At 39.5% G+C, this 22,678-nt stretch overlaps 1 protein-coding gene across 3 annotated transcripts in view; it reads right to left on the reverse strand.

Moving 5' to 3' along the window:
• Positions 1-382: 382 nt before the first annotated feature.
• The window catches only part of LOC105490630 (pre-mRNA processing factor 18), a 44,653-nt gene continuing 22,357 nt past the window's right edge, over positions 383-22,678 (reverse strand). For 2 of the 3 annotated variants that reach the window (XM_011756448.3, XM_011756447.3), the window contains 6 exons: positions 21,548-21,694; positions 20,059-20,127; positions 17,872-18,012; positions 17,671-17,742; positions 15,212-15,367; positions 383-989 (listed from right to left, as the gene is read on the reverse strand). In XM_011756448.3, coding sequence (XP_011754750.2) covers positions 909-989; positions 15,212-15,367; positions 17,671-17,742; positions 17,872-18,012; positions 20,059-20,127; positions 21,548-21,694 — 666 coding nt within the window. In that variant the 3' untranslated portion in view covers positions 383-908. Of the gene's footprint in view, positions 990-11,151; positions 11,332-15,211; positions 15,368-17,670; positions 17,743-17,871; positions 18,013-20,058; positions 20,128-21,547; positions 21,695-22,678 lie in introns of all 3 variants that reach the window. The other variant, XR_011607385.1, reaches the window with a different exon arrangement.

The raw sequence follows: 22,678 nt of genomic DNA on the forward strand, positions 1-22,678 counted from the left end.
ATATACACCATGGAATACTATGCAGCTATAAAAAGGATGAGTTCGTGCCCTTTGTAGGGACATGGATGCAGTCAGAAACCATCATTCTCGCAAACTATCTCAAGAACAGAAAACCAAATACCGCATGTTCTCACTCATAGGTGGGAATTGAACAATGAGATCACTTGGACACAGGAAGGGGATCACCACACACCGGGTCCTATTGTGGGAGGGGGAGGAGGGATAGCATTAGGAGATATACCTAATGTAAATGACAGGTTAATGGGTGCAGCACACCAACATGGCACATGTATACATATTTAACAAACTTGCACGTTGTGCACATGTACCCTAGAACGTAAAGTATAAAAAAAAAAAAAAAAAAAAAGAAACAACATTTGAATTATACCAGTAATAATATTTACATTCAAATTCTATTGCAAGACAGCAAAAGTTCAGCAACATTTAAGGACTATAAAGTTTCATTCAATGGTCCCATGTTTTTGAAATATATAAAAATATTTTATATAAATATTACACAAAAGACATATGAAAATTATAGTATTTTACTGAAATAATTAAGTCCATCTTCAAATGTTTCTTTTTAATCTAACCACAACTTTTGGGTCAACTGAAAAAAAGGTCATTTTAAACCCCCTTCTGTTGTCTACAGATTTAAATTGTGAGGAAAAGTCTTTAAAACTTAATTTTGGACTAATTAAATGAAAGCAAGAAAGAAAAATCAGCTTGCAGTCAGTTATGAAATGAAGGCCAACACAGTTCTTAAAACCAATCAAGAGTTACATCAAGGAGAACTCAGAGATTGGAAACTCCAGTTTTCTTCTTTCCTCGTTCCTGTTGGTAATTCCAGAAGTCCACAGCCTGCTTCTGTGCGTTTCTCTCTGTTATTAACACACCATGCACAGATCTCACAGTGCATTGTACTCCACACATTTGGATGGGTCTGTAGGAAAGTGTTTCTGGCAAATGGTCATTAACCTCTTCAATCCCTAAGAAAGTAAGGAAAACAAAGGTTGGTTATGACATGGTTAAATTATTCTTACCTGCCTTCCTCTGAACTCACATCAGTTTGTCAATGCCCCCATTAAAGCACAGCAGACCAAAGCAATTTCACTCAGATGTACGCCTAGAGAAATTTTTCCTGTGCACCTGCAGATCTGCACAAGAATGTTCATCAGAGAACTGTTCATAGTAACAAAACCGAAAAACTGGAAACTCAAATTTCTGCCCATAGAAGGACACATGAAAAATACTTTAGTGTGCTCACAAATGGGATATCTTACAGCAGTAAAAATGAATTAACTCTAGCTACATGTAACAATTCGGCCAGTCTCAACCAGGTTCCAAAAGAGAATTAAGCTCTAACTGCCCAGCCTAAGGCATCCATTGTATGTAATGAGATAACTTCTCCCTTATGCATCTAAACTTTGGGAGACTATTTATGTATCATGTTTGGAGGACTCAGAAAATACACTCAAATTATTTTGTGTGTTCTGTGGTCAAGATGAGGGGCTCTGGCTGGGAAAGGCTGATGCATATGAATCTTAGAAGCAATGTTGAAAGTAAAAAGCAAGGGGCATGAAGTGTTACTACCTTCAGTGACACCCTTCTCATAAAATTCCAAAACAAGTAAAAATATGTATTGCTTAGAAATACACACGTAACATGGTAGAACCGTTTTTCAACAAGAAAGGAAATGACAAACTTAAGTGCAAGGTAGCGGTTACTTCTGCAGTATGGAAGGAAAATACCGTTTCAATGGTTTTCAGAATGTTCTAGTTCTTAAACTGGGAATAAGGCTTTTAGACATTCATTTTATTACTTACTTCATAACTCGTGTTTTACATGTATTCTTTTGTATGCACCAAATATTACACAATAAAATCATTTTAATTATGTCAGTAAAAACTGAGTACGACATTCCAAGTGTGACCTGGCCATTCTTGCAGGATTCACTAGAAGCAGTGACTGCACTACTTTTGTTGTATATCTTGGCAACTGTAACCAAGACCCTTGGCTGTTTTTATACAACTACAAGACACACACCTAATTCCCACTGATCTCACAAAATTCAAGTACCTTCTGTCTCTACAGCAGTTTGGCCAGTTCTCCAGTGATATTTTAAGCTGATGACCACAACTGTCACTATTCAATTTCATCCTGTCTCTTTCAACTCATGCTTCGGTCTGTGATCTTTCAAAATCCTTGGTCAGTTAGCTTTAGTTATTCTTCTTAGCTTTCTCATCCACCACTCAGTAAACATGTCCTCTAAGTCATTATCCAAATATTCAATACCCTGTACAAACAGGCCAGGGCAAGGGCAGAGACCTGAGACACCCCGCGATCGAGCTCTCTCCAAAACGATCTTGGGAACAGTCTGTAACCAGCAATGAATCCTATTCACTGTGCCATCCATTAACACACACATTTCCTTGTTTACGAGAAAAGACTTTGCCAAAGGTCTTACTCAAATCTATGTAACTTAACACCTGTTAAGCTCAGTAAAATCACCAAAACAAACACCACCACAAAAATCCCTGCAAAATCTCATTGGTCCCATAGTAAGCAGACAACACAAATATTAATCACAGTCAGTATCCATGTGTTATGTGTCCATGGATTCAATCAACCCTGGCTAAAAAATATTCGGAAAAAAACGGCAGCAAAAAAATAAAAAATAATACAAATAAATATCATATAATAACTATTTAAATAGCATTTACATTGTGTTAGGTATTGTAAGTAATCTAGAGATGATTTAAAGTACACAGGAGGATGTACGTAGATTATATGCAAATACTACGTCATTTTCTATCAGGGACTTGAGCATCCAGATTTTGGTATCTGCAAGGTCCTGGAACCAATCCCTGAGGATATTAAGGGACAACTGACATACTTCTATGAATGGAGCCATAATCTAACAGATTCCACATCAAAGAAACAGGACTGTGAAGTATATAAAGTCCTTGGTAGATTCAAGGATTGCCCATATTATGAGATTTAGGAATTAGGGGTGTGGAGGGAGGTTATCTTTTAACTGATTCACAAGAAGGGTTTTTGCACACATAATTCACTTTGCTCTTTTGTTGTTGCTGTTGTTGTTGTTGTTGTTCCCTATGTAATCAGGTATTTGCTTTGGGATAAAGACCATTCCGTCACATAGTCCAGCTTCTCCTGCTACAAATTCTAATCATGTGTCTGCAGAACTGTGATTGGTAGCCATGGAAATACAGGTGATAGCACTAATTTGGCATCTTAAGGTTCCTGAAGGCATAGGTGAGAAGAAGGGCACAGTCAGGCAAGAGAACACCCTGATGAAATACAAAGAGCTGCACTCAGCAGCAAAGCATGGCAAGGATTGTTATGAGCAAGCAGAAGGCAAACTGATGGTTTGCCTTGGAGGTGGTTTTCCCCATGTTAGAAGAATTAGAATCTTAGGTGTGTGCTCCTTACAGAAGACATGTGTGATGCCTATTTATACCCACTAAGCAGATTCTATGGTTTAAAAACATATACTAGTGTTCTCCTTGAAATCTTAGCTGCCACAGGTTGTGAAAATCAATCGTTCTAGTCATAAGTAGTTACCACAGAGCACTATGATAAATTTTTGTAAACAAGTTTGAGAGTGCATGGCAGAGATAGGTGTGTAATCTCAGGACAGCATATGGTTATTTTCCAAATGGAAACAAATCTTTTCAATGAGACCCCTCAAGATTTCAGTTTCAAACTGCTTATGGATGCTTAAGCCAGTAAAACAATGAGCTGCTTAGCTCAGCTTATGGCAAATGGCTTAAAAACTCGCAGTATTTTTAACTGGCTTTTTATTTTTATAAAGGCAATACCCTTATCTAACAAATGTTTATTCAGTGCCTACTATTCTAGGCTGTTCTAGGCTCTGGAAATACAGCAGCGAAGAAGTCAGAAAAAATCCCACCCTCCTGAGATTGAATTGTGGTAAGGGGAGCCAGGCAAGAAACAAAATAAATTCATAAAAAAAAACATTTCAACGATGCTAAGTGCTTTGGAGAAAATAAAGCAGAGAAATGGGGTATGTGGATGTGTGGTGCAACCTGAAGGACTTTGGCTTGGACTTTGTGAACTAGGAAGCCACTGCAGGGCTCTGAACAAGAGAGCAACACAATCTGACTATATGTGAACGGGATCAGTCTGGGGACTGCCGCTAAGAAACTGGAGAGGGGCAATAAGAGAAGCTCAGGGACCAGAGAGAAGACACTAGAATAATCCAGATGAGAAGTGGTGGCTGGACCCAGTGGCAGCAGGAAAGGTGGTGAGAAGGGATCAGCCTCCAGACATACTTTGAATCTAGAACCATCAAGCTTTGACATGAATCAGATATGGGTTGTGATAGGAAGAAAAAAAAGTCAAGGATAATTCCAGGTTTTGTGTGTATGTTGTTTGAGAAAAAATAAATAAATCACACAATTCTTGCATTGAATAATAGCAGTCCCCTACCTCACTCTTTCCAAATCCTAATTCCAGCTCTCCAGCAACCCTTTTCAAACCTTTTAAGTGTTTCCTCTGGTATTTACTGCCATATTTCTAAATACTATACTGACAGTGCTTGGTTTTTCCATCTCAAATACTATTGATATCTCCTGACTTTGTACTATGAAGCAGAGGATCTCACTATTACACTATTGTCCACTGGCCTCACATATGCACGAACACGCCTAAAAAGCACTTTCTCCCCCATCCTCCCCAAACCACAATTCTTAGTGAAATCAATATTCAGGTTTTTGGTTTTTTTTTTAATAAAGGCTACACAAATATCGTTCAAAGCAAACCCACATAACATATGATGATGATGACCTCTCCTAAGTTTTTTTCCTCTTTTTGTTTTGCTTTTCTAATCCATTCTCCAACCCTCACATGCCCAAACATCACTCGGTACCTGATCAGACACACCAGGGAATATAAGCTCTTCCATTTCTTCCCGGAGTCCTTCATCCCTCTACTCTAACCTGGACCCACCTGTACTGCTACCATCCTGGAGCATGACATCCCTGCACCTCCAGCCTGGGGATTCCTCTCGCCTTGCTCTGTGCTTCATCTCAGCTCTTGGATCTTTTCGTTTGGGTGGAGGACATCCTCAGGTAGAGTCAAGACTGCCCACATTCCAATCCCAATTCTACCACTGACTAGCCGTGTGACCTTGAGAACTCACTTCTCGATGCCTGCTTCCCCACTTACAAAACAGGGAAATGTTAGTGTCCATCTCATATTGTTGCCGTAAAGTGCTGAAGGGAAGCGCAGAGTAAGCACTACATAAGTGTCAGCTATGACGATAATGACTGCAGAGAATGTGTGCATGGGAGATGTCATTAGCCTGTACTTATCCTTCACTTGATGGTTCAGAAAGGAAGACAGCCAGGCGCGGTAGCTCACGCCTGTAATCCCAGCACTTTGGGAGGCCAAGGTGGGCAGATCACAAGGTCAAGAGATCAAGACCATCCTGGCCAACATTGTGAAACCCCGTCTCTACTAAAAATAACAAAAATTAGCTGGGTGTGGTGGTGGGCGCCTGTAATCCCAGCTACTTGGGAGGCTAAGGCAGGAGAATCTCTTGAACCTGGGAAGCAGAGGTTGCAGTGAGCCGAGATCACACCACTGCACTCCAGCCTGGTGACAGAGTGAGACTCCATCTCAAAAAAAAAAAAAAAAAAGAGAGAATTCTGAGTTGGACATTATTTCCCTAGCTATTGCAAAGATACTGCTCTACTGTCTTCTAGCTTCTAGTGCTATTAGTGAGAAGTATGATAGTATTTTAATCCCTGCACCTTTGTAAGTGACCTTTTCTCTGAAGTCTTTGAAGTCTTCTCTTTAGCCTTGGCCTTCCGACACTGCATTCTTTTGTGCCTTGATGTGAACTCTTCCTATTCATTTGCTCTGTGTTAAGTGAATTCTTTTCATTCTACAAACTCATGTCCTTCAGATCTGGGACATTTTCTTGCATTAATTCTTTATTTCCTATCTTTCCATTTCTGTTGGAATGGCTACAAACCTTATAGATTGACTCTGATTTTCTTATCTTTTCTGCTTTTATTTCCTCTACTTTATCTTCTAACCCACTAATTATTAAATTTTTGCTGATAAAATTTTTTGCTGATTTTTAAGAGTTCATTTTGATTCTCAGACTTTTTTTTGTAGCCTAAGCAATCCTCCTACCTCGGCCTCCTGAATAGCTGAGACAACAGGCATGCACCACCATGCCCCACTAACTTTTTTAATTTTTGTAGAGAAGCGATCTCACTATTTTGCACAGGCTGGTCTAGAACTCCTGGTCTCAAGCACTCCTCCCACCTCAGCCTCCCAAAGTGGTGGGATTACAGGCATGAGCCACCACACTTGACTTCTAAGGATATTAATTATTCTCATTGAAGTTTTTTTCTGTTCTCTATAATTCTGTTTCTCTGAAGATCTTTTCTTCTGTGTGTGTGTTTTGTTCTCTGTTTTTTTTTTTTTTTTTTTTTTTTGAGACGGAGTCTCGCTGTGTGGCCCAGGCTGGAGTGCAGTGGCCCGATCTCGGCTCACTGCAAGCTCCACCTCCCGGGTTCACGCCATTCTCCCGCCTCAGCCTCCGAGTAGCTGGGACTACAGGCGCCCGCCACCACGCCCGGCTAGTTTTTTGTATTTTTTAGTAGAGACGGGGTTTCACCGTGTTAGCCAGGATGGTCTCGATCTCCTGACCTCGTGATCCACCCACCTCGGCCTCCCAAAGTGCTGGGATTACAGGCTTGAATCACCACGCCCGGCCTTCTCTGTTTTCATGTTGGGGAATTTCTCCAAATGTCTGATGGATCTTAGGTGAACATTCATGCTGATGAGTAACGCACTACAGAGCTGAATGGAAAAACTCCCTGAATGGGTGGGGCTTGCCCATAGGACTGCATTTTCAGATGACAGGGCAGCAAGCTGCTTTTTTCACTGAAGGAACACTTAAGTGTTAGTAACTTAGATCCTTTCTCTTGGGTCAGTTTCACAGAGCAGAATCCTCCAACTTACTGAGGGGTAAAAGCCTGGCTGCCCGCATCAGAGGAAACCAGGAATTAAAGGTGCCATTTGTCAATATTACATACTTCCACTTAATTTTCCTGTTTTCAGTATGGCATCTTACCCTTCCTGAGCAGTACATATCCATCCAAAAGTAACCCAATTTTCTGCTAGAGTGGGAGGAAGGCGGGGAGCTCCACTTGGGCAGGGAACCTCTGGACTACTTATTCTAATTTAAAACCACTCCTTCTTTTCAGCCTTCTCCCATGGCCTGGCCTTTGAGAAGTGCCTAATATCCCCCATGTCCCGAGCTTTTCTAGTTTCTACAGTGGGAACTGATTGGTTCCTTAATGACTGCCTCCCATACAATATTTAGCTATATTCATTTTTCAAATATCATTATATTTATAGGAAAATGTTCTGCATTTAAAAGCCTAATTGGTGAGGCCAGGTGTGGTGGCTCACGTTTGTAATTCCAGCACTCTGGGAGGCCAAGGTGGGCGGATCACTTGAGGTCAGGAGTTCAATATCAGCCTGGCCAACATGGCAAAACCCTGTCCCTACAAAAAGATAAAAAAAATTAGCCAGGCATGGCGGCACACACCCAGCTACTCAGGAGGCTGAGGCATGATAAGTGTTTGAACCTGGGGGATGGAAGTTGCAGTGAGCCAAGATCATGCCACTGCATTCCAGCCTGGGTGATAGAATAAGACCCTGTCTCAAATAAATAAATAAATAAATGTCTAATTGGTGAACTGTACATAAAAATGATTAAGATGGTAAATTTTATGTATGTCACAATTTTTAAGTCTAAATAGAAGTAATATAGAATGTTCCAGATATGATATACAAATATCAGCTACAGATACAGTTTGGTTAATCATAGTATGATATAGGATATATCCTGGATAATGAAAGTTCTTTATATCCAGAGAAATCAATAAACCATTAAAACAATGAACCTGCACCCACTATAAAAAGATTAGCAATTTTTTTATTATTGCAGAAAACAAAAACTATTTAAACCAAACCAAACTAAAATCACAATTATTTGCCTTGATTTGCCTCTTTAATATATCATTAGAACTTGAGGAAGATATTTTGTTTATAAGTAATCTTTATATTTAAGTATAAAGACATTCTGTTAAATCAATTATTTCTGTACTTTTCGCTAGTCTACACTATGAGACAAAGACTTAAAGTGGAAAGCACAGATCCATTTAGTGGTGCATCCTAAGAACGTGAGGAATATAAAAATAAGATGAGTGACATTTTCCACCCAGCTATTTAAAATTCTGTCATAAACTGCAAATGTTCTAATAGAGTAAAAAATTAATATGCAATACTTAAGTTAAAAATTAATCCTAACTTCATACTACAGGAATGCTCTTTTGACCTGAAATGTGATGTTCAAAAAATGTGTACTTAGTAAGTACATTTCTATCATTTCAACTAACATCTGTAGTAATGCATTAAAAGGCCAATACTTCAAATACTGTCTATGGGAACTTGTTTTTTTCCCTTCTTCTTTTTTTGGGACAGAGTCTTGCTCTGTCGCCCTGGTTGGAGTGCAGTGGCGTGACCTCAGCTCACTGCAACCTCTGCCTTCTGGGTTCACACCATTCTCCTGCCTCAGCCTCCCAAGTAGCTGGGACTACAGGCGCCCACCACCATGCCCGGCTAATTTTTTTGTATTTTTTTTTTTTTTTTTTTAGTAGAGATGGGGTTTCACCGTGTTAGCCAGGATGGTCTTGATCTCCTGACCTCGTGATCCACCCGCCTCAGCATCCCGAAGTGCTGGGATTACAGGTGTGAGCCACCGTACTTGGCCTATGGGAACTCTTTTCACACAAATATATTGTTAAAATTGAATTCATCCAAACAACTCATTCTGGACTTTTAAGTTACTGATCTGGGTTCAGCCACTGGGAATGATAGCAGATAAGGGCAACTGTATGTTGGTTCTAAGAAGCCCACTGTAAGTATGAAACATACAAAAACTTCAGTATCTGGAGGACTTACCAAAAAACTAAAGGAAACAGATAGCTTGGGACTAACTCAAACTGCCCGCATAGTTTACGGTAAGAAACAGACTCTGCTGCTCTTGTGTTTTACTTCTCTGTATTTTTGTTTTCTATACGAGAACAAGTTTCCAGTGCAGAGGTTCATTTCGCAGAAAGTTAACACAAAATTACAAACAACAACTCAAAAATTAAGTAAAAATGTACTCCAAATGATTAATTTGAGGGAAGATTTCATTTATGTGCATAACAGGCTTTCACAATAGAGACTGGTCTGGCTTTTCTTCCAATGATGTGGTTGAGAAATTTAAGATTTAATACCCTACAATAAAATGCCCCTTTACCATCAACTAAGCTGCCAGCTAGAAAGCAGCATGGCCCAGTTTAGATCAGCATTTCCCCAAATCTGTTTCCAAAACACACTAGTGTTCTGTAACATTAAAAGGTATTACTATGTAAAACATAAATACTAGCAGTATTTTTCTCTAAAAATGTACTCTTTTAATATGCCAGGAAGATTAAGGAGGTAGACAGCTGTCAACATGCAACAACTCGCCTTTGGGAAACAGCTTATCATAGCCCAGAATGCCAGGCTGTGGCATGAAGCCACTTGACCCATAAGTCTGTGGCATATATTAGAGCACTAAGGCATGGGAGTGTTTACCAACAGCTATGATAGTGTGTGCAACATACACATCAAGCTGTGATCACTTATTGCAGTAATGAATGTTTCTGTTGTACCAGTTTTGGTAATACGTGAACACACTACAAACTCACAAATGTTCCATGGACAAATAAATTTGGCAAATGCTAGTATAGATGAAATATGCCAAAACCTGAAATATGGATTGAAATAACTGACATAAAATATTGGAATGATGTCTTTACTAGGAACTGTATAAACGTAAGCTTACTGAAAACAACGTGCCAGGGAATAATATTATAGGATATTTACCTTTTGTAATAGCAAAAGCTTCACAGAAATTATTTAGAAGATTATTATTCCTTAATCTTCTAACCTCCAAAGGAATCTGTCACACAATGCACAGATCAATTTATCTACACATGTCGAGGAGGATGCCAGCAGGAGAACTGGTAATGTGATGATAGTAGTTTTGAGGATGTTACAAAGGAGTGGGCTGGACTTAGGACCAAACAAGACACAGTACAGCATCCTAGCGCTGACAATCCTGGGAAGCTGTGGCTAGCCCGAGTTCTGAAAGCAAAGGAGGAGAGTGCCACTGGAACCTAGGGAGGGTAGCTGTAAGGAGACAGTCACCCGAGAGAAGCGACAGCCTCAGGCAGAGGGATGCAGTCACCCTAGGGGCCCCTCCAGGGAGGAAGTTGGGAAAATCAATACCCTAAACTCATTCTTCTCCAACCAACAAAATGCCTTCTAGTCCCTCTCATCGTCTGCTCCAGTCAGAAGTCACAGGGCAAGAGTGCCTATCAGTGTCGCTAGTAAAAGTCACGTTTGCAGGGAACACAGTGAGGAAGGATAAGAGTGGCTCTGGTAGGGCAACGGCTCTCTGACTTGCATTTCACCTCATCTTTTTCTCCTGTCTAGCTTCCTTCCCTCATTTTTGACAAATAAAGAATGCCCAAGATGTGAACTTCTTCAAGAGCTATCTGGGAATGACTGAATTTTAAAGTCTCTAAACAATCAAGAGCTTCCTATAACCTATATAAAAGAAGCTTTACCCAAAGTCTGGGCCAGCGGTTACATCTCTATTTGGAAGAATGAACAAAGGCCTTAAAGCTACTACCACCAATTTCTATCTAACCCTAGACTTGAAGCAAGCTAATAAGCTATAGAACTTTCCTTTCATCTGCCTGGAGAGAACCCTCCCTGTGGTATATTTAATTTTTGTGAGAAATAGAGTACTTCAAATAACTTTCATTGTTTAAGTTCCATAAAGGTTTGCATAAAACCAAAAGATGAAATCTATGTTCCAGTGAAACAGCCCCTTGAATTATTTTCTATCATATTTCATAAAACATATTTTTCACCAGTATTTCTAAATAAAAAATTATCTCACACATTATAAGTTTCCATTTACAAGATGTCCAAAAACAAGCAAAACTAACCAATAATGGTACATGTTAGAATAATGCTTACTTCTGATAGGAGGAGGAGGATTCAGGCTGGCAACAGGCATGAAGGAACCTGCTGGAAATGCTCTAACTCCAGATCTTGTTTTATAGCTTGACATAGATGACAAGTTATCAAGAATTATTGGGCTATGCCATTAAGGTTAGTAGACTTCAAGCACTACAATGTTTGTTGAGGCATTTTATACTGCAATTTAAAAAGAAATAATTATTAAATGATTTTCCTAATTGCCTCCTCAGCAAATATCTTAATGTAAAAAAGGTTTGGGGTTCATACATTTACTAGGCAGCAAACTGTGGTTGTCAGCCCATTTGCCTCTTTTCTACACAGTTTTACTGGAACACAGACACCGGCTGCTTTTGTGCCTTAGCTGCAGGGGTGAGTAGAGATGGCAAGAAGTACAAAGCCCAAGATATTTACTATCTGATCCTTTAAGAAAAATTTTGCCAACCCTTGACTTAAACTTCACATAATAAATTGTCTTTTTTCTAGGAGAATTCAAATTAATCTCATTCAGATACCAAAGTAACAAGAGGAAGATTCTTTAGACAGCTTAGTAAATTACTCAGTAAATTGCAACCAAGAATTTTACAAAACTCTAACATAGGGTGGCCATATTCTTCTGCTTGAGTTACACTATGGGTTTAAGACACAGATCACAAACTGGCATTCTGTTTAGACTTACACAAAGTTAATTTTTTTTTTAGCTGATGCCAACATTTAAAAATAGGAGAGTTTTTTTTTTTTTTTCCTCCAAAAACCAACATTTTGCTTCTCATTAAAAAAATAAATGGAAGATCCAGCAACACTGGGATCATATTCCTACAAGGTAACAATGAGCTCAAGTGACTTCATCAACAGAGAGGCCAAGCATCACTGACACTCAGTATCGCTTCTGCATCATTCATTTCTCTTACAGCACAGTTGAGAGGAAAATGAAATGCGGCTTCTAGTTGCACCTACATAAGGAGTAGGAAAGTGGAAGACAGCCAGAGGCAGAGATTTCTTTAACACTCAGCTCACTCTTTATCTTAGTGACTCTTGGGCACATGAGTTGAAACTTGAGGTTTAAGCAATGGCCTCTAGGGAAAATGGCAGAAAAGAATGAGAGGAATCTGGCCCGAAGGGCCAAAAAGGGCAACGGTTTACGCCTCCAGACATCAAGAGGTGGGCGTCTCCCTCTATCTCCCACCTTGGGACAATTCTGCCTATTAAAAAGCTTTTTACTATTTTTTGCAACTTCTCGTGAGTCTATAATTATTTCAAAATAAAAATGTTTTCTGAAAAAGCTTTGTCTTACACTGACTAAAAATCTGTCCAGTTTCATAAAACGAGTTTAATCCTCTTCCATCAGAAAGTTCTGCCATTTTCTATAGCAGGAAGTCCCCAATCCCTGGGCCTCAGGCCGGCACTAGTCCGTGGCCAGTCCGGAAATGGGCCACACAGCAGCAGGCGAGAGAATTAGCACCTGAGCTCTGCCTCCTGTCAGATCCATGTGGCATCAGATTCTCACAGGAGCGCAAACCCTACTTTGAACAGCACATGTGAGACATCCAGGTTGCATGCTCCTTACTAACTAACGCCTGATGATCTGAGATGGAACAGTTTCATCCTGAAACCATCCCCCTGACCTCCTCGATCCGTGGAAAAATTGTCTTCCATGAAACCAGTCCCTGGTGCCAAAGATGTCAGGGACCGCTGATCTAGAACTCCTGCCCAGATTCTCACCAAGAGTCTCCTTTCCCAAGGACTAGAAAAAGAACAATTATTATCACCTCTCTTGCTGTATCATGAATTCATTCAATTAGCAAATACTTACTGAGCACCCACCATGAGTCAGATACTGTTCTAGATTCTAGGGGTACAACACTGAACTATGTTCTTGCCCTGGAGAACCTACACTAAGTTATTAGGTGGCCATATCATACTACCAATTTTATTACACTAAATTTAGTCCACTAAATTCTCTCTATTTTTTCTTTTTTGACAGGGTCTTGCTCTGCCACTGATGCTGAAGAGATGCAATCACAACTCACTGCAACCTTGAACTCCCAGGCTGAAGAGTTCCTCCTGCCTCAACCTCCCGAGTAGCAAGGACTACAGGCACACACAACCATGCCTGGCTAGTTTTTATTTTCTGTAGAAACGGGGTCTCACTATGTTGCCATGCTGGTCTTAAACTCCTGGCCTCAGGCAACCTTTCCACCACAGCCTCTCGAAGTGTTGGGATTACAGGTGTGAGCCACCATGCTCAGGCTCTAATTCTTTTTTATATCCACTGCCCAAATTATAAGCTTAAGCAAATGGGTATATGGATCCAATTTTCTTAATGCTAATCCTTCCTTACTAAACACTGTATTTTTAGACTCTTCCCTTCTCTCTAGTCTGTCAAGAACTTCTAGAATAGCAGTTTCTTTTCCACCTTAACATACACTCTATCCCTTCTAGTTTCTTGTTGTCTGCAAACCTGATAAACCCATCCCTCGGTATAGTCATCCAAGTCAGTCATTAAAAGGTTGAACAGGACAGCACTGAGGTCCCTAAGACCCCTGACATACATCTCTAGCATCTACCCTAAGAGACATGAGTCCATTATTTAATGCTCCGCGGCTTCCCTCTCTCAGTGAGCTATGAGTCCAACCTGATTTGCCCTATCCACAAGAATATCACTGGGTCTACATCAAACCCCTTGCTAAATTTCAGATACAGTATGCTCACCGATATTCTCTAATCACCTAGTGGGCAAAAGAAGAATTTTTTTTAATGGGAAGAGAACAGATAAAAAGGAAGAACAATGGAGTAAGGACAGGTCATTACATAGCTTCCAAAATAAACCAGAATTCTTGAATAAATGCTAGGTATACTTAAAAAAAAAAATCACTCTTTGGGGAGGTGAAAATCACATCACTGTTTATAAGAAATGTTGTCTTTCAGGCAAATGATTTAATCATATGAACTTTTATACACTATACCTTTGGCCACAGTATAGATGAACACAATTAGCAAATTGAATCTTTGGAACCTGTTTGCTATTGTTAAAGCTAAGCAACTTTTTTTTTTTTTTTCAACTAAAAGCTTCTGCCTTTAATATACTCACTGGTGGTTATTAAAAAATGGAAATGTTTTTGAATTTCCAGAAGTATATTTGAACTCTGTAAAGTATACAGTTCTCATGAGGGAGTCCGATTGAAATCATATTTTAAAAAGCTATTATATGTGACTAAGGCATAAAGATGACACAAATTAACATTCAGCACTTGGAAGTGAAATAAAAACAAAAAGATAATTCATGAATATGGTAATGACTGTTCTCTGGCACAAAATCTGAAAGCACTTTATGCATTTTAAGTGAACTTCAAATTTTAAGTAAACTTCCAGAGTATCATTGTCAAGTTTTAGAACTATCACCCAGCAAGTCATTTTACAGACACAATCTGGGATTTATGACAATTTTGCAAACACTACATTATAGTTGATTTTCTTCCCACTAAGGAGAAAAGTTTAGCCCAACAACAGTACCAACAAGTTTATGTGAAGCATGTACAACTTGAAGAAAATAAACCATCAGCACTTTAGACCTATTCACATGACTAGAGAAGTGTTGTTATATGCTACATGCATTAAAGTCAAGTCTTTACTCTCCATACATTTTGAACCCAGCAGATGTTAGATTTACCTTGAAAGCAACAAAGAAGGATTTATTGTGAAATACTCTAAGTTTGTTGCCCTTCAGTATATTCCCAAATTTCGCTGACGAGCTCAACTTTTACTTGCTAATACATGTCTTTTAAAAAAAAAAAAAAGCAAACTGCAATAGTTTTATTTCAGCGCTAAGGTAATTAAAGCACAATACTTCATCCTGTCTTCCAACATATATGAAAGTTGAAAAGTTTTTACTTTATTCAGTGAAGGTGGCTTCAATGTCACTGCTGATCAAGAGGGGACTTCCATCCTATCATGCTGTGTTCTATCTGCTGTAATTCTCTGCCTGATTTCCAGACTTAGAGTTTTGGGAATTAGAGAATATTCACTTCCAGGGCAATTCCCAGCCCTCCACATTGCTTACCTGAATATATTTCCGCTGAGTTTCGTCATTTAAAACATGTGCAACATGCTTGGAAAAAATCTTTTCTCTGCCAGTTCTAGCATGGATACCAACCATAGTGACACCGATGGGCCAAGGCGCATTTCCAATGGCCATCTGAAGATAAGCATCATTTGCCTGAAAGGAAAGTGTAAGAAGAAATCAGAAAGGCAGAAATGTATTGGCTCAAATTCTTATTGAAAGTATTTCACAGCCCTTTATGATGTAATTTTCATCCACCTTTTGGGCACATCGAAAATATTACCATTACTGTTATTCAAACAAAACAGATTAAAATATAGGGTAACAGACTGCCCTGCCCAGGACCACCAATGTCCATGGAAAAACAGAAACCAAAGGTAGGTTGTGAGTAAAAAAAAAAGGCAAACATTCCTTTGCAACCTTTGTGTGCTGGAAATTAATACATCTCAGATCTGGAATTACCAAGTAGGCACGTCGATGCACTGATGAAAATTCTAGTTTTGGTCTCCTTTAGACCCAGTCTTCTCCATAGGCGGTCATGTAGAAGACAGGGGCTAAGTAGTTTTTTATCATCCAACCCTATACAATATCCACTCCCTACACAGCATCGTGGCTCCCCGAAGGCAGTGGGGGCTCGGTATGTGGGGACCACCACACCGGGTCTATAACATGTGTAAACAGAGAGGAAACACTGGCCCTCCAGTCGAATAGCTGAAAGATGAGATCGCTCCACTTTGCCCCTCACCCAACCTCCCACCTGCCAAGAACCTTTAAAGAAGAGCCCCAAAAAAATGAAGATAGAAACCAATGAAGACAAATGGCTCTTTTTCCTAACCAAGCTGGCTAGCTGTGAGGAAGAACGAGAAACACAGAAAGCAAATAAATTCTAAAAGACCTCCAGGTTTAAGAGAAGCTTATAAAGCCAGGCCTCAAGGAGATTTTAATTTTAAAAAATCAGACACCTATGAGATTGATAGGCAGAGTTAATATTTTTTTAAATCAGATACTACAGACAGGATAGCTGGAAGATCATTTTCTACCCTAAAGATAAATTTGAACTTGCTCTGCTCAAAGGATTTTATAAAGCTTAATTTTAAAAGGGCATATGTACATTTTTATCACTAATTTTCATGTGTATAAATTTTAACATTGGATCTTAACTGATAAAAATTTCAATATTTAGTTTCCCCCAAATTCCAAAGAAATTGTCTAAACAGGTTATTAAAGCTTCTTGGTTCTTTCTGTAGTTTATACGAAACAAGCTTGCACTTGCACTTAGTTCTGATATGTGATCACAAGAAAAGGCAGTAAGAAGAAAGGCATCCATTCTAGCAGGCAGTGATGTGCATTCTTCCTGCAGTGACAGTGACCTTATCCATCCAGGCCAATGCAACCATCCTAAGTAAGAATCATGCAACTGACAGAAACTAAGAAGAAATTTATAACTGTAAGGCAAAAATACTTCCTTTAAGAAAACTGGCTGGCTCTTAAAAAGAGTAAAATCACTGCAGGAACCTCATTAGACTAAGGCTCTAATCAAGTAAATCATGCGGTCACTCGGGAACGCCAGAAGTCCCCTGTTACGTGAGTACACAGATACAGCACCGAATAAGCAATGTCATTCCGAGTTCCCTACCGCTCTGGCACTGTCAGTGGGGTTGCTGCACTGAAATGCTCTACTCCTAGTGTCTTGGGAGGCAGAGCCACAAGAAGCCTCCCTCAAACTCTGTCCTTTCCTCATCTCCACTACTGGTGCATTGGGCCCTTCTCTTCTTGTTCCCCTGTACCAACTGACAGTCCTCCTCTCACCCCTTTCTAAACTCTACCTCAGGGAGCCCTGGACACCAGCACCCTTCCCCTCACCACCACCTCCCAGAGCCCATTCAGGAGTATAGACATTGGGGCGAGGGAGGGGAGTCTTCCCCTGCACGGGTCTGCAGCACTGAAATGGGAGAGATGAGTCCTGGAAGCCTTGCTTGAACCATTTCCCCAGAGAAACAATTACAAAGAGTGGTTAAATTCCACTGTACCATCAGTACAACACTTCAGTTATATTACAGATTAAAGGGGCTTTTATAGCCATCCTGGGAAACTCATCTACGTTGAGTTTTTATGGGAAAAACATAATCAGCCATTTACAAAACTTTGAAATTCAATCCCATTCATAAAATGAACGCTGCCTATATACAGTTCATGCTCCGAAGAACCTTTAGGCCTACTTTCAAAATGACTAAGAGCATACAGATGAGGTCTGTATTTCCTTAGTCAGGTTTGTTATTCAATACCTAACAGTAAAGCTGGCAAATACAACAGAAAATAAAACGCTTTTTACTACTAACTCATCTCATATTTATTCTTAAATCTACTATGTAAAATCCTCCTATCCCAAATGAGAATTATATTATGTACATAACCTAGATATACTCTTAACAATTTCAAAGAACAGCATGGGAATGTACCTTCACATATTCTCTCTGCAACATGAATTTAATAATATCCGTTATTGATTCTTTAATATCAGCAGGAAGATTCTGAAAAAAAAAAAATAAGAAGAAATTTTGGAAGCTACTATGTATAGTGAAAAAACAGAATGCATTTATTCTCAATTTATACTGTATTTTTTAAGTCAGTTAAAAAAAGTATTTTCCAAGAAACCTCACCCTTTTCCGTAGCTTTCTGAAAAGTGGTCTGAGGTAGGACTCGGTCTGTTTCTGGGTCGCACTGTTCAGTTTACCCTGCACACTGCGTTTCACATAATCTTCTCTGGCATTCAATTCTTTAGCCCAAACGCCAAGAAGAAACTGTTGAAAGGATGGGTAAGTTTAGACTACAATGCCACCCAGTGGTTCAGTAAATTCAAATGCTCTCTAGCACACAAAGACAGAATACAATCATCCTTAAAGTAAATGTCTTGATTAAAATGCCACCAAACAATATAGAATTAATAAGCTAGTTCTGCTTATTCGTCATGATAATGCTTTGAAGTAGTACCTTTGGCAAGTCACTAATTTCCCTAGTCTACATCTCTTCCCAGCTCAAGGTAATTTGCTTCCCTCAAAAAAGAACTATCAAGTTTCACAGTTAACTATTTGACAGGAAATAAACTTGTATTTGTATTACATACATAAAATTCAACAAGTTACAAGTTACAAAAAAACTGGACTTTCTACATATGCTGTAGAGACCATGATTAAGTTTAAAAACCACTCAAGCACCTGACTAAAGGAGAGGAAGGAGAAAGAGAAACAGAAATACAGAAGCCAAGACCCAGCATTCCCACCTCCACCCCTAGAGAACTACCTCGTGGCCCTCGGGTTTAACTGTATAAAGGGCACCCTTTCTGGAAGTAGGAAACAGAGAAGCCTGACGAGGATGTTTTCCTCTAGGCACATCATCTATGCATATCCTATAAAAGAAGAGGCCATCATTCAAAGAGCAAATTCTAGTTCATACTAGTTCCTATGCCCTATCGAGTTCCATGCCGTATCCTCAATATATTCAGAATCTTGATGACTAATACGTTGTATCTAAACTGTACATACAAGAAAAAGCATTCATTGCATGTAAATCTCTTGGTCTGAACACAGTTTGTGAATAAACATTAAAATATCTGGGATTTGTTCACACTCTACCTAGACCACTAAAGAGAGAAATGTTGAGAAGAAAGTTGGAATCAGCAAGTCATAGCAAAAACAGGCAGTTATCTGTAGAAATGAAGAAATGCACACTCTCTGAAAGGTTACAAAAAAAAACTAAACAATTAGCTGGGCGTAGTGGTACATGCCCTACTACTCGGGAGGTTGATGAGCCCAGGATTTCAAGGTTACAGCGAGTTATGATGACACCACTGCACTCCAGTCTGGGCACCAGAGAAAGACCCTTTCGCAAGACAAAAAAAAAAAAAAAAGCTAGACCCCTCTTCTTCCTTAGGTTATCTAAAAAAAATAAGAAATTCAGCTGGACACTGTGGTTCACACCTGTAATCCCAGGACTTTGGGAGGCCAAGGCAGGGAGATCACTTGTGGTCAGGAGTTCAAGACCAGTCTGGCCAATAGGGTGAAACCCTGTCTCTACTGAAAAAAACATATATATATACATACAAAAATTAGTCAGGTGTGGTGGCATGCTACTCGGGAGGCTGAGGCAGGAGAATTGCTTGAATTCGGGGAGCAGTGGTTGCAGCAAGCCAAGATTGTGCCACTGCATTCCAGCCTGGGCAACAGAGCAAGATTCTGTCTCAAGAAAAAAATAAGAAACTCTACCAACTTCTTATTAATTCTGCTGTTGTGATTCTTTTCTATGTGTTTACATTAATGAGCCAGCTTTAAAAAACATGCCACAAGAAAAGTAGGCCAGGCACAGTGGCTCACACCTGTAATCCCAACACTTTGGGAGGCTGAGGTGGGTGGACCTCCTGAGGTCAGGAGTTCAAGACCAGCGTGGCCAACATGGTGAAACCCCATCTCTACTAAAAATACAAAAATTAGCCGAGCATGGTGGTGGGCGCCTGTAATCCCAGCTACTCAGGCGACTGAGGCAGGAGAATCACTTGAACCCAGGAGGTGGAGGTTGCAGTGAGCTGAGATTACTCTATTGCACTCCAGCTTGGGAGACAAGAGCGAGACTCTGTGTAAAAAAAAAAAAAAAAAAAAAAGCCACAAGTAAATATGCATTTTCTCTCACTAACTGCTATATCTAGTGCATAGCGATATCATAAACATCATGTATGTGCGAGAAATGTGTATTGAGGTTTTCCCGTTCCAGCCTTTAACCCTTGGTAATCCAAAAATATAAGAATAGTTCGTAAGGATCCAAGGCATCCTCCTCCCCTGGCCTAAGACACGCACCTTGAGGAATTTGGTGATGATGTCCATGTCTTTATGATCATCGCCTTTCCCTAAGGACTCTCCCAGCGCCTGAAGAAAAACAAACAATACTTCTGTTCATTAATACAAAGCAACAACTACACACATATATTACCAACACCAGTCTAAACATGGCTGTTGGTCACACATGCTGTTCAATTTTTACTTAAAAACCTGATGGAATTTCTAGATAAGAAATCAAAACCAAAAAACATGGATTTGCCACTTAAACTTGGAGAGCATGTTATCTTTTATGAAAAGTCAAGAGGTGGTAATGAATGTGAGATTTCTTTTCGGGTGGGGGAACAAAAATGTTCTAAAATTAGATTGTGATGATGGTTGCAACACCATGTGAATATACTAAAAACCACTGATTTGTATATGTTACATTGGTCAATTGTATGGTATGTCAATATCTCAATAAAGCTGTTTTTTAAAAATAAATAAATACACCAATGGGGGGAAAAGCACACAACTGGTTGCCCATACCAATTATTTTAGTAAAATTTAGGGACCATAGACAGGTATTGGAGGAAGGAGGGAATTAAAATGACGTCTTCCTCAACTATGATCTCATTCAGAGGGACAGCTACACGTGCAAGAGCCAGGAATTAAAGGAAACATAAAAATAACAGTTTATGTTTCCTTAAGCATTAAGAACTTTAACCCATATTTATTTTACATGTTAGATACTTACATGATACAAAATTGCTTTTTCATTAAGATTATACATTAACACTCCACAAGCAGCACTGTGGCAAAAATTAGACAGCAAGATATTGCCAAGCGTTAGTAGGGCTTGAAAGACACGACGGCCTCACACTGCTGGGTGTAGACTAGGACAGCCATTCCAGAGAGCAACTTGGCAGTACTTCGACAAGTTAAATATACATATATAAATCCCACAGTCCCATTTTGTTAGGCCATCATGGTTATGCACAAGACTGTTCATCAGAAAGCTGTCTGTGGTAGGAGGGAGCTGGGAACAATCTAGCTGTCCATCATTACAGGAGAACAAAAAGTCAAATGCAGTGAATGGCATAACACATGGAATCCTATGTAGCAATTAAAAGCAAAGGATTCAATGTACATATAGCATCAAGGATGGCTCTTAAAAACAGCGCTAAATGAAAAAAAAGACAAGTAAAAAACAGAATAAAGAATGTCACAGCATAACATCATTTCTGTAAATCAAAAATACATGCTCACAAAACACTGCAGGTCACAAAAGCAGCAACAAACAGAAGGATGTGCATCCAACATATTAGAATGGGTTCCTTTTGAAGGCAGGAAGTAGGGGAATGTGAGTGGAGGATGAGAAAAAGGGGAGTAAATAAATAAAAGCAGGGAGTAAATAAACAAAGACCAAAGATGACAGTGTGCTCTGCACTCAACAATCTGCCCGACTCAGCCATCTGCTCCACAGGAAAGAAGGGTGCCAGCGATGTGCTGGGCTTGGTATAGAGATTACCTCTAACTCTTCAATTGTGGTATTTTCCTCATGAACTTTCAGATCATTCTGTGTGTCTTCCTCTCCAGGCTCCTGACCACCGACGATTTCATTGAGGTACTGCTGATCAATCTTGTCCAAGGCTGCTTTCAGATCATTCCTCAATCCCTAAGAAAAGTAAAAAAGGAAGAACAACTGTTACAAAATTTCACTGTTGTTTCACCTTTGATTTTTCATTAATAACTGCAAGTATTTTTCCCCCCACAAGAAGTTAAGAGTTCAGCAAAAGCAGGAACTCAAATGACATCAATTTATCACACAAGTATCATTACTGTTCGTTTAAAGTTAATTCTTATGGACATATTTAAATTAAAACAATGCATGAACAATGGCCAGTCTGCTGGTCAGAAAAAAAATACACGTGAGTGACGAATCCAAATAAGAATCTTCATAAATGCTGTAATTTTCTAATGAGGCTTAGTGAAAGTGGCAGGTCTCCATTAGAGTCCCCAAGCCATTTGCCCAGCTCATTTACAATGTCTAACCTCAACTACCGTGAACTCCCAAAACATTCAGAAATGTCAGTGTAATAAAATTGGTGCCTCATCTATATCCCAGGTTCTCAGCTATGTTTCTAGCAAACCAGCAAATTCACATTTTATGCACATATGGTTCATGACCATTTAATGAAAAATGGAAGCCTCATCTTCCTAAAAATGAATGAGAATCAGCTGCAAGGTTTAAGAGCCAAGGAAACATGGCCGTGAGGCGGCTATAGGGTAGGTTGAGAGTGAAGGCTATCTGGGTTCAAATCCTTGCCACATACTATTAAACAGCTCTTCAACAGTTTGCTTAACCCCTGTATGCCTCAGTAGCCTCACCTACAGAATAGGAGTAACGGCACCATCTACTATGTAGGGCTGTCATGAGGATGCTATTTTTTATTTCAGTGAACAGTTACTATGTGATGAGGCTGTTCCAGAACCTCGCAAACATCAACTCAAATAAGTAAACTAAGAAATGGATGATGTGCTTTTAACAGTTACTGGAGCACAGTGCACATTCAACCAATGTTAACTCCTAACGTTCTTACACGGAAAGCATCTGATCATTGTCTACTGTCCCTTCATAAACACAGAAGAGAAACATTCA

Source organism: Macaca nemestrina, chromosome 9 (assembly GCF_043159975.1).
Source record: "Macaca nemestrina isolate mMacNem1 chromosome 9, mMacNem.hap1, whole genome shotgun sequence".
Lineage (NCBI taxonomy): Eukaryota > Metazoa > Chordata > Mammalia > Primates > Cercopithecidae > Macaca > Macaca nemestrina.